This window comes from Carassius carassius, chromosome 21 (assembly GCF_963082965.1).
Source record: "Carassius carassius chromosome 21, fCarCar2.1, whole genome shotgun sequence".
Classification (NCBI taxonomy): Eukaryota; Metazoa; Chordata; class Actinopteri; order Cypriniformes; family Cyprinidae; genus Carassius; species Carassius carassius.
In genome coordinates, this window is record NC_081775.1 from 16,265,218 (window position 1) to 16,277,342 (window position 12,125).

Consider the following 12,125-nt stretch of genomic DNA (forward strand, 5'->3'; position numbering starts at 1 on the left):
TTATTGTGATCCATCTCCTTAATCCACACTGTGCCATACTTATCCATATACAGAACATTTCCTCATCAGAAGCTGGGTTGTAAAATGGCAGCCAAGAATATCTTCATCAGTATACAGCGAGTAATGGACCAAATAAAAGAAAGAAAAAGGAGGAATGGGTATAGCTGTAATTCAAGCAGGAGCTTCATAAAGGAAGTACAGATTCCAGAACATACAATGGAATAAGAACCGAGAAAGGCAATGATTTTCAATACAATTACAGGAATGTCACAGGAAATACACAAGTGTAAAGAATATGTCGCACAATAACTAAAGGAGATCTCTAAAAGAAACAAAACAACATGCCTGCATGTTACATGACATCCTAATAATACACAACCTCTCCTTTGCTCTGAACAACATAATAAAGATATATGCATATTAGCCATAATAATCTGAACAATTTTACACACACACTTAACAGGACAAGATATTGGCACTGTTCAGGATCGCAAAATGCTTGCAAGTTTTGTGAACAGCAAAGGCCAAAAAAGTTTTACAAAATGAAAATATAACGAACCCTAACACTTAAACAAGAAAAATTTACAGTGTTCGAATTAAGTAAATTTTTTTTGCAATTTCTTGAATACAGAAAACGAATGTAGCCGTGATATTATTTTAATGGAGAACTCCTATATTCAAATCGAGTCCATCAGTTAGAGTTAATCATTTCCTATGATACCTTAAGTGATATAAAGACTTAAGTTATTTTCCTAAGTTATGTTAAGAAAAATAATGTGGTATAGTCCTATAATATCATTTGATTTGACCAAAGTGCGCTGTATTGTTTTAATATCGGCTCTGTAATCCAATATTAGTTGGATTTATGCGAGATAAAACAGAGAGATGTTTTCATAAAACAAAAGGAATGTTCACACTTGGGAATCATGGGAATGGTAAACTATAATTGTGTCGTATATTCTTTTTAGTTTTGAACCAATATGTTGATCATAGTCACACCTTGGTTAAAGGACCTCTCAATTTAGTTCTCGGTGTTGTGTTTTATCCATCAGAAAGGGGCCATATAAATGTGTTCCTCCTTATGATTTGCGTATTCAGATGTTCCGTAGCCCTCACCACGGGAAGACATAAATCATAGGTGAGCAAAATGTCAGATCAAATAAAGCGTTTATGGAAAACTGGAATGTGTAATTCTTTATAAACCCACAGTGCTGAAAGGAACAAGAGAGAACGCAAGAATAACATTCACCTTCCAGTGATCTGCGAGAAGCTTGGCACTCAAAGTGTGAGCCCCCATTCAGTCAGAAATCCTACAATGGATGACAGTGAAAATAAGCAACATCACGTGCATGTTGAACGCAACTCTAAGTGCTTGTAACAGTGAGTCCATGAAAAGATATCAGACTGCCTTGTCATTCTTCACTAAAGAGATACTGTATCAACAGAATGCTACTGATGCAGGGAATTCACTCCGCTTGTAAGATATCAGTAGGATGTTGGTGCCCTCCATTGGTCGCATGCTGAATCAGTCCTAGTGCATTTCACACCATAATGCATCTGAGCTCCTTTTCAAACCTCCGTGGAGAAAAGCATACTCTGCCGTTTACTATCCGGAGTAGGGATCGTCTCCAGCTGCAGGAAGTACAGTAATACCTGGACCTACAGAGACGGAGAGGAACAAATACATCAACATCAACACAACTATTATTTTGTATGTGACCCATTTTGATACTTTCAGACTTCAGGGCAGTTCTAATCAGAGCTCTAGTAGTCTAGAACATAGTGTATGTGTGTTACCTGAGACATAACCTCAAGAGACCAGCTGTCACTCATAGAGATGGGCTGCGTTGGATTGGCTGGAATTTTACTGTCCTTTTCAGAGGGGCGAAGGAGGGTCGGGCCGAATACTGTGGCGAGATTGTGGAAGGACATCTTGTTGACGATCTCATTCTCAGCAACCCTGATGAAAATAAAGAAGAAAGTTTCAGTCAGATTAAAGGTCTTAAACAAATGTGAATGGTGCTTGGCTGCCCCTAAAAAAGTTACTCTTTTTGCTTATTAAAGACTGACTGTAAATTATGGGGTTAATTGTGATTATTCTATTCTATTTGGGATATTGCATATAGTTTTGTGAAGAAGGAAAAAAAAGTAGTACACTGCTATGCTGTAGCTAGTGTTTTAAGTGGTTTCTTCTGGTTCTAGATTTGTATCATATCGCAAACACCAGTTTAAATCTAGTTTCACTTAGGAATCATGTTACTGAAATAGTTTGATGGGATCAGACTGCACCTCTTCAGATGGTCCAGTAGAAACAGGAAGGTCAGCAGGTTGGGTTCAGGTAGAGAGAGCAACAAATTGAGCATACAGCTTTCCTTTGCCACACTGTCTGATAATGCTGAAGAAAACAAATAAACAAAAATAAATGATTAACATGAAGGGTTTTGAATACATTATTATACATTAGAACTTAAAAAAAAAGACCACCGACCAATGCCTTCAGTGAAATTTGTGTAGAGTTCGTCAGTGAAGAGGGGCTCAGGAAGCTCTCTGAAGTAAAGCTTCAGCGTTCCAGCGATGGCATTCACGTCCATCTCACTCATCATAACTGAAACATCTTTATTATCTGTTAATTCACAAAAAAATACTCATTTTTAGCCATAACAACAACACATATAATATTAAATATATAATACATTAAAATACATGTAATTCTATTTGAATATTTAAAGTTTAATTCCGTTTTAATATTTTTTACATTTAATTTATTGTTATTTAATTTAATTGTAGGTTCATCCCTAGAAGAATTACTGAAGTACTTACTGGCCTCAAAGGCAGCTTTTAGGGCCTGGATGTCTGTGGCCACACCAGAGACGCGATAGATGCCCACTTCCTCCATCCCTCTGCGCTCAATCTCTTCTACACACTGTCTCACAATAAGAGGCACTTTGGAGTGCTCCCGTCTAAGAGCAACAAACACACATGAGTCAATAACCAGCATCTGGAAAATATATTTCAAATGATTTGTGCTCATTTTTTGGGGTATTAAAGCTGTAAATACTATGACCACAGAAGATTATGGGAACAAGCTTTTTGTTCAAATGAATTTCATGGAAAATTCTCTTGGCACATTTCTGTGAAGTAAATATTCTAAGATTCTTTATTTGTTCACTATGAATGGAAAAATTATTTTGCTGTATCAACGTTCTCATAGCCTATATTTAAACCTCCATCTGCATTATCCTGACACGGCATTCAATTATCCCAAAATCAACATCTTAATGAGACTACCTGAGAAATTTTTTAAATAAAAATCTGTCTACCATACACTCCTTCCAAAACTGTCAAGTTAAAAAAAACAAGCATTTTTAAAGGACAAAATGAATGGCTGTTAAATTGTTAAACTACAGAAAATGCATATCTGAGAGTCTAATTCCTAAATCCACAGTCCTGTTTTTATTGCAGTTCTCTGAGGGGAGCCCTTGGCAAACCCTTTCCTTTAATAATAATTTCTTCCTTATTCTCAGGAAGTCTATAATGGGGTTGTTTTCTGTTTTCCTTTAAGCTTTTAAGAACCCATCTGACGGAGACCACCTTTCCTCAGCTTTATTAAAAGGAAGTCCCCCCTCCTTATTTTTATGAGCCCTCATTTGAGTCGTGTGGGTCTAGGAAAATACTCGGAGAAGGGTCCCTGTGTCCTCTAAGTTATGGGAAACATGGCTGACAGCTGACTGGTGTTGCTGTTGGATCACTGAATCACGACTGGCAGTCTGACATAAAACTGGCATAAACAATTACAATACAATATAACTATATTAATCCTTAAAGAGATAGTTCACCCAAAAATGAAAATGTGATGTTTATCTACTTGCCCCCAGGGCATCCAAGATATTGGTGACTTTGTTTCTTCAGCAGAACACAAACTGAGATTTTTACAAACAACTGCAGACAGTTAGTTATATAATGCAAGTGGATGGGAATCCACGGCGTTCTCTCAAGTGGAACATTGACACTCCTAATTGAGACTGTAGATAGAGTCTCAATGGTCCACTTGAGAGAACGGTGGCAGTAATGCACTAATATGTCTGCGATCCGCCGTAAAGCAAGAAGAAGAAGACGCAGTGCATTCAGTTTCTTGCACAGACAGATCATTTTGTGTCTTTACACATCAGTTTATCGTCACAAGCCACAGGGTTTGATTTGGTTTTGTTTTTGTATGTTTCTTTTAGTTTTATTGTATGTTTTAGCCGTGATTCCCATCCACTTGCATTATAAGACTTACAGACTGCAAATGTTTTATTTAAAAATCTCTGTTTGTGTTCTATTGAAGAAACAAAGTCACCAATATCTTGGATGCCCTGGGGGGTAAGCAGACAAACATCAAATTTTCATTTTTGGGTGAACTATCTCTTTAATATAGGCACAAATACTAGCCTTTTAAACAGTTTTTTTTACTTATACTGACATCTAGTGTTGTGGATACAGCACTATTTAAATACAAGTTTCCAGTTTTGAAAATATCCAAAAATAAGTCATATTTAGCTTTTAATAAGGCTACTAATATGACAGCAATCATATAATATGACATATTCATTTACTGAAATGCTATTCATGTTCTTCTCTTTTAAAAGGGAAAATAATGTAATACGTTTTTTTTAATTAAAACTGTGTATAGTGTATTTGTATCAGTCATACACTGGATTGACTGATTAGCTGGTTGACTCACTTAGTAACAGCCCCGATTTTGACTCCAAACACTCCGGACTGTTTTCTGGACGGCATCCTCTTCAGACTGAACTCTCTGCTGGTAAACCGCATCGACAGCTTGACCTCAATCTGGAAAGAGTGATGAACATTTCACTGATGAGAACAAAACAACTCAATCCAACCTATCAAATAATCACAAATTAAATCACTGGAAGCTGTGGCCATCAGTTTAATATCAAGCCACATGACCATGATAATCCATCATTGTGCTTCATATTGCAAAAACTTGATGGCAGACAAATGATCGTTATATACTGATTTAAGGATGTTAACTGAAAAAAGAACAGCTCTGTCTAAAGAACTCAATATTTTTATTCAGTAAGAATGCATTAAATTTATCTATTTTACATTGTTACATGAGATTTCTATTGATTTCTCTACTAAACGAATCCTAAAAAATAATAATAATAATAAATACATAAAACAAATAAGTAGTGCAACTGTTTTCTATATGATAAGAAATGTTACTTGAGCACCAAATTAGCATATTAGAATGATTTCTGAAGGATCTTGAGATTCTGAAGACTGACGTAAAAATTCACTGAAGTTGCTAAATATTTAGCTTTGCCTTTACATGAATTTAAATTACGTTTTAAAATATATATATATATAAAAAATAAATAAAAAACAAAACAACAGTTATTTTCAATTGTAACAATATTACTGTTTTTACCAAATTTTCAAATAAATACTGCCTTAAACAAATGAAACTACTTTTTTTTTAAAAAGCGTCCTGACCCCACTTTTGAATGATACTATATATAAATAGACATAGACACACACAAAAACATTTCACAAATTAGTGTTAAATATATATGGGGAGTTTTGAACAGGGTCATTTATGTAATTTTAGTTATTATTCTGACAAATGACAAGTACTGAAATGTATCTGTTATACCACTTGTAGAGCAGTAAAAATACAAAAACCTTTTCTACATAATGGTATTTACATATCTTTCAAAATCTGCAAAAGAGACACGTGATAAGTATCTATAGTATATATAATTACAAGGTATCATCATTTAAGTGTTCAGCAATGATACAGCCACATATATTATTCACTTCCCAGACATATCCAGATGATCTTAATCAAGTGTGCTGGCCTGTTTAAATATAAATGGCCATTTATTAAAACGACTGTTCCTATTATTAGTAACTGTGTTATTATTGTGCAGGATGAGTCCCACTGACCCCATTCGTGCTGATAACTGTCCTCTGCCAGTCTTTACCCTGCAGCGCCTGAGGATCCAGCTGTGAAAACAGAGACAAATGTCAATCAAGAGGATAAACCTTTTCTGAGCGTGACCCAAACACTGAGTCACCTGCTAAAAATGGCAGCTCAGTAAACACTCTACTGTAAAGTATCTATATTTCACAAAAATAAATAAACAAATGCACTGAGCCAGGACAAATGAATAGCTGCCCAGACACACAGTACAGTATGTGAATGATGCAAACCAATGCACAATGCTATTTCAGCTTAACTGAAACAGACAAAAAAATCATCACTGCATAACCTAAAGAACAGTAACATCAGTACAGTTTTCCTTCTTTATGATATGTCCATCCTCCCCAGTTTTATAGTATTACATAACGTCCACATAGTCATAGTTGTCAGCATTAATCTGGTGACAGATTCTGTTCTAATCATGTCTCTAATACCAGGGCGTCAGTTTGTATTTATTGTGGTTTGCTATGGGTGTTGTGACAACAAAAATTACCAGCTTGCTGCCAATGGAAAAACCTGTATTGATTGGTTAGCTTTACTCATGCCAAACTATCCGACTGTCATTTGAGGCAACTGGTGCACTCGTACATTGTGAAATAACAGCAAAAATCAATGTCATATTTCATATGTTCAGAACACATCTGGAGTCTTCTGTATAACATCATTTCATCATGGGCGTAAAATATTGTTTTAGACTGTGTCTAGATTCATGTGTGATGTTTAATCATCAGTTTACACAAAAATATTAAGCTGCACAACTATTTTTAACATTGATGATAATATTAAGTGTTTCTTAAGAAGCAAATCAGCATATTCGAATGATTTAGGAATTATGTGTCACTAAAGACTGGAGTAATGATTGCTGAAAATTCAGATTTGCAATCACAAGAATAAATTAAATTAAAAAAAACATTTTTAAAAGCATTGCTTTTAAATTGAAGAAGCATTTGACAGTTTTCCACAAAACTAATGCAGATTTAATATATCTAATTATAACTTAAGTTAACTTTGACTGTCCTAAAAACACATTTTGAGCCCCAGCAGTCCCTTGCTGCCCCCTGGAAGTCACCAGTTTGTAATCACATGCCATACACCAGTTTTTTTTTCTTATGTACTCCATCAATGCATAAGTCTCAAGCCTTAATATTTTTCAGATCACTAACAAATAAAACATACCCTACTTACCAAAAAAAACAAAATGCTGACCAATGAAAAATATCCCTGAAGTGATTGATAGCAAAATCCACATCAAACAATTCAAAATCTCAATTCCTAACCAGCCTGCTTAACAATATTCATCTCAAACCAAATGAACAAACTGAGTTTATTTCCTAAATCTCCACACATGAGGACTCAAGGCTCTTGTTACCTTCTGCCTGAGAAGCGTGAATACCCCAGAGTCGAGCCCCAGTGCTGGGACCCCTCCTGAGGCCAATGTCCTCCTCCTCCTCCACCTGTTTCTCCTCTTCCTCCACCGCACAGATGCTAATCAACTCCTCCTTCATCAGTTTACTGCTCACAGCCTTCATTCCACCATAATGCTCTTCACTATCCTGCATCTGGTCCTTTTTTCCCATCTGGCTCAGGTTTCTCAAAGAATGCTACTATGTTATTGACAAGATGCAGCAGGGTACAAGAACAGGAATCCCTCTCCGCTCACAGAAGCACAGTCCAATATCGATCTTCTAGCACAACGGCCAACTGGCATTCCATGTCACCCTGAAGCAGTTCATTGTGAATGTCTCTGATATATTCTTGAGTTCACACACATAGCTTCCCTGACGGAGCTGTCACACAGATTAACTACAGAATCTCCTCCCTCCCTGATGATTACGGCCCAGTGTGGCAGCTGACCTACCAACAACACATTCAAGACAATTTCAAGGGTTCGTTCAAGTGCTTTTCTGCGTATCAGCGAAGAAATTTGCCACTTCTTATGTTTAGGGCAGTATTATGTAGTATATATCCTGCCATAACAATCATTTGAGAAGATACTGAAAAAGTTTGAACTCTATGTGAACAGATATAAAGGATCTTGTTTGGAGTGTTTAGACTAAACAGCTGAGATCTATATGGTTCGTGGCCACAGAAAAAAAAAAACATGGTTGCCATAAATCAAAGGGTCATGTGATTAAAACAAAAGCTTTCATTTGCTGATGCTGACTTTAACTGAACTCATCCGTAGTTTCACACCTGCCTCTCTGGGACTCTGTCAGCTTGTCATGTCCTACTTTCTCTTTGGAGCATTTCCAGACAGCAACGACAACCCATAGTACAGTCCTTCTAATCCTTCTCTAGCACAACACCTAAGCATTTCCCTAAGGCCGGAGCTCAGGTTTCACTGGTGACACGAACACACCACCGCATTATCCAACTGAACAACTTACCCGCTTTGCTCTGTTCATTGCATTAGGAATTAAAAATGTAAATGCTTAGTCACTATGGATAAGCAGGTTATAGATTGCTTGTTTTATCCTGGGATTTATGATTAATCAATAAAATCGATAACGAAATAACACAATTTCCTAATTGATTACTTGGATTTGCGCACAGAGAAACAGTGTCAGTCACTTCACAATAGTGAAAATGTACTTCTATGAAAATGTATCAAATATACTGTATAATTGGATTAATTCATTAATAAACACCATTTTTTAGTTTTAGCCCTACTAAAATACACTACTATTATAAAAAAGCACTGTGAAAGTAAGTCTGATAATATGCTAAATCAAAACGACCGTGTTCAACAGTGTTAAAAAATGAGAACAGGTGATATCTGAGATGTTAACTGTCCAGTGTTTGTTGGTGAGGACATAAGCAGTTCAAAACCAGTCATAAGTAGCACGCCTATATTTGTAGCTATAGACAACAATACAGTACATTGTATGGGTCAAAATGTTCTTTTATGCCAAAAAATCATTAGGATATTAAGTAAAAATCATGTTCCATGAAGATATTTAGTAAATTTCCTTTTGTAAATATATCAAAACTTGTTTTTTGATTAGTAATATGCATTTCTAAGAACTTAATTTAGACAAATTTAAAAGGCAATTTTTTCGCACCCTCAGATTCTAGATTTTCAAATAGTTATATCTCAGCCAAATATTGTCCTATCATAACAATCCATACATTACATCAATGGAAAGCTTGTTTATTCAGCTTTCAGCTGATGTATAAATCTCAGTCTCAAAAAATGGACCCTTATGACCAGGGTCACATATTTTGAAATATCATATAATAAGCAGGCAAACCTGAATCTGTCCTTTGGCCATGATGCGATCCATGTTCTCCCCATCATCCCTGCACTGTTTGACCTTACTGTAGCACAGCAGTCTGAGGGTCTGAGAGCCCTCTAGCTCGATCTCAAACTCCTGCCAAAAGAGAGTCCAACCTCCATTTAATCACATTGTTCAACTTGCATTATAATGTCTTTTCATATTTAAAGCTGCAGAGTGTAATTCAAGCTCATCTACTGGGATCGAATTTTATTGTAGCACAAGGATTAATTATTCTATCTGTCTCTCAAATGCCTTAGGTTTCTCTAAATGTTTCTGAAGGCTACTAGGTGCTGAGGATGGGCTGCAGTTCTGACCTCATTCCAGTTTGGCTCTGTGGTGTCTCTATACACACGAGTTTTTGCTTTGTTCACAAAATAGCCGAACGAGTCCACCTCCAATGTACAGTACAGATCTGGAGGGGGAGAGAAGAGACAACAAGCTGCTTACATACAAAACCATGATCAAATGTACATTTGTTTTGTTTGTTTTATATGATTCAGAAATTGAAAGTTATTTTTCCACACGGGGATGGGCAGTATGTCCAAAATCCCAAATATAAGTAAAAAGTTTATTTAAATATAAATGTTCTTTTTATTTGATATGCTTAATTCTTGTGTATAAATGACTGAATTAAATATTTTAGAAAAAAAAGAATAATATGTAATAAATGTAACAATTATTTAAATGAATAAGCAATAAAAAGCAGCTGTCAACACTCTATAACATTATAAAATGCTAATTTATTTACATAATCCTTCAGAAATGTGGGGGTGGTAAAATGTTTAAATTTTTTTAATAGAGGTTTGATCAAAATACAGTAAAACAGTAATATTGTGAAATATTAATAGTCAAAAAATGAATTTTCAGCTGCCATTACTTCAGTGTCACATGATCTTTCAGAAATCATGCTAATTTACTGATTTGGTGCTCAATAAACTTTCTTATTATTATCAATGTTGAAACCAGTTGTGCTGTCTAATACCTTTGTGGAAGCCATAATACATATTTTCAAGGATTCTTTGATGAATATAAAAGCTCAAAAGAACAGGATTTATAAGAAAAATGTAAATCTTTTGTATAAAAAGTAGCAATTTAAAAGTGCAAATATACAAAAAAGCTTACAGATGGTAGTGCATATAGTCTAGTTGTAAGAATATTTCTTTACTTTTAATGTGAAGAGCTTTGGGCTCTTATTACTTATCTTTTTATTGTCACCATGGTATATACAGTAAGGAAGATGCTATTGAGGACAAATCCTACAAGAAAGCCCAAGCAATGAACGAGCAAGAACAAAGAAATACATCAATTAGTGATGGAGCGTTAGCTTTAAGAAGGAACGCAGTGTTCCCTTTTAATCCACCCGTCCCACAGCTGCTCATAGACAGAACTCTGCCCAACAACAGCAGGGAGCATGTCAGGTGTTTTCATGCATGTGCGCACATATTAGGGAAGCATTCAATAATTTAATGATTACTGTGAGCCGGATTTCATTCCATCTAATTGTAAGTGCTGAAAAAACACACTAAACTAGGTGAGACATCCCGTGCCAGACAACTTACTCAAGCTCTGTTTCAGCCCTGTTGCAGAATGAACAATCACATTTAGAAAGCCATACAGCCCCGTGGATTCATCATCTAATGGGAGAAAACCACAGAAAATACAGTAGAAAGACATCAAATATAGACAATATAGATCTTAATAAAACAAAACAAAAAAGGCACTCACCTTCTTTATTGATTGTCAGAGGAACATTGTGAACTGTCTGGAGCTTCACGCAGGAGTTGGTGAGCATCTGCAACTCCAGGGAAGTCAAAGAAAAACTCTTGAAACCTGTGAGAAAACCAAGAGGGACTCACTCAGTGAAGTCACCAATATCTGCATTTAACCAGTAAGTTACTGAAGGAAAAGAGCAGTTTAAAGAGTCCTGCTGTGATTTTCTTGGAAGGTAGGAAGGTTTCTGCGAGGACCAGCAATGCTTACACTTTTTCTGCTGTTCCCGAATGATCTCCCTCCATTCTTCTCGCTCGTAATCAGATGAAATCAGGAACGTATAGCCCTGGAATACACAAATAAAACACAGGAAATAAGAACTTTTGGGAATGTTTTATTTTTTAATAGACTATATTAAATTTCCAATGTTAATATGTTTTCTTTTGGGGAATTTAAAAAAATGGAAATTGTCTGGTCTTGATTCACCTTGCCGTTCCTGTTGCTGACTCTGAAGGCCATGCATGGAGATATGAGCAGCAGCAGAGATTCCTGTTCACACAGTTTCTTCTTGAGACGATCAAGGACTTTCCCTCTTTCACAAACTCTCTGAAAACATGAGAGAATGAGAGGAAGGAGGTGAGAAACCATGAACACAAAACTGAGTGTTTAATATTTAATCCACTTATCTACCTTTTCTCTCTGAATCTCGTTCTTAATCTGGGAGATCTTGACCTTCATAGCATCTATCTCCTCCACTGGTATCTGGGGGACCGGTGAAGACTCCGATTCATCGATGGTCTGAAAGGTGACGTCAGCTAGTGGGATATACCACTTACAGTCATACTGCTGCCCCTTCCTGAACACAGGAAGAGCCAGAAACCAGAGGTCACAAATTATGATAAAGATAGAAAAAATGCAACTTTGAAATGAGGAATGTTTCTACAGGTGAAAAAAAAAGGTAGATTGACTTGCCCTCCAGTTTGTTTCTTCAATTTGGCGCAAAGCAGCAGGTCGGTGAAGAGGAAGACATGCCGAAGTTTTCGTGCCCCTTCTACTAACTCCACCATAAACTGGTCTCTGAGAAGCTGTCGATTCTTTAAAGACATTTAAAGACATGTAAATCTAACAGTTTTTATATTTTCATT

At 36.1% G+C, this 12,125-nt stretch overlaps 1 protein-coding gene across 3 annotated transcripts in view; it reads right to left on the reverse strand.

Annotated features, from left to right (window-relative positions):
• Positions 1 to 772: 772 nt before the first annotated feature.
• The window catches only part of LOC132097646 (breakpoint cluster region protein-like), a 42,707-nt gene continuing 31,354 nt past the window's right edge, over positions 773 to 12,125 (reverse strand). For all 3 annotated transcript variants that reach the window (XM_059503501.1, XM_059503500.1, XM_059503499.1), the window contains 15 exons: positions 11,949 to 12,074; positions 11,671 to 11,832; positions 11,467 to 11,586; positions 11,251 to 11,326; positions 10,996 to 11,100; positions 10,830 to 10,904; positions 9,585 to 9,682; positions 9,244 to 9,363; positions 5,956 to 6,015; positions 4,724 to 4,833; positions 2,821 to 2,960; positions 2,489 to 2,623; positions 2,290 to 2,395; positions 1,798 to 1,960; positions 773 to 1,659 (listed from right to left, as the gene is read on the reverse strand). In XM_059503501.1, the coding sequence (XP_059359484.1) occupies positions 1,570 to 1,659; positions 1,798 to 1,960; positions 2,290 to 2,395; positions 2,489 to 2,623; positions 2,821 to 2,960; positions 4,724 to 4,833; positions 5,956 to 6,015; positions 9,244 to 9,363; positions 9,585 to 9,682; positions 10,830 to 10,904; positions 10,996 to 11,100; positions 11,251 to 11,326; positions 11,467 to 11,586; positions 11,671 to 11,832; positions 11,949 to 12,074 (1,686 nt within the window). In that variant the 3' untranslated portion in view covers positions 773 to 1,569. The remainder of the gene's footprint in view (positions 1,660 to 1,797; positions 1,961 to 2,289; positions 2,396 to 2,488; positions 2,624 to 2,820; positions 2,961 to 4,723; positions 4,834 to 5,955; positions 6,016 to 9,243; positions 9,364 to 9,584; positions 9,683 to 10,829; positions 10,905 to 10,995; positions 11,101 to 11,250; positions 11,327 to 11,466; positions 11,587 to 11,670; positions 11,833 to 11,948; positions 12,075 to 12,125) is intronic.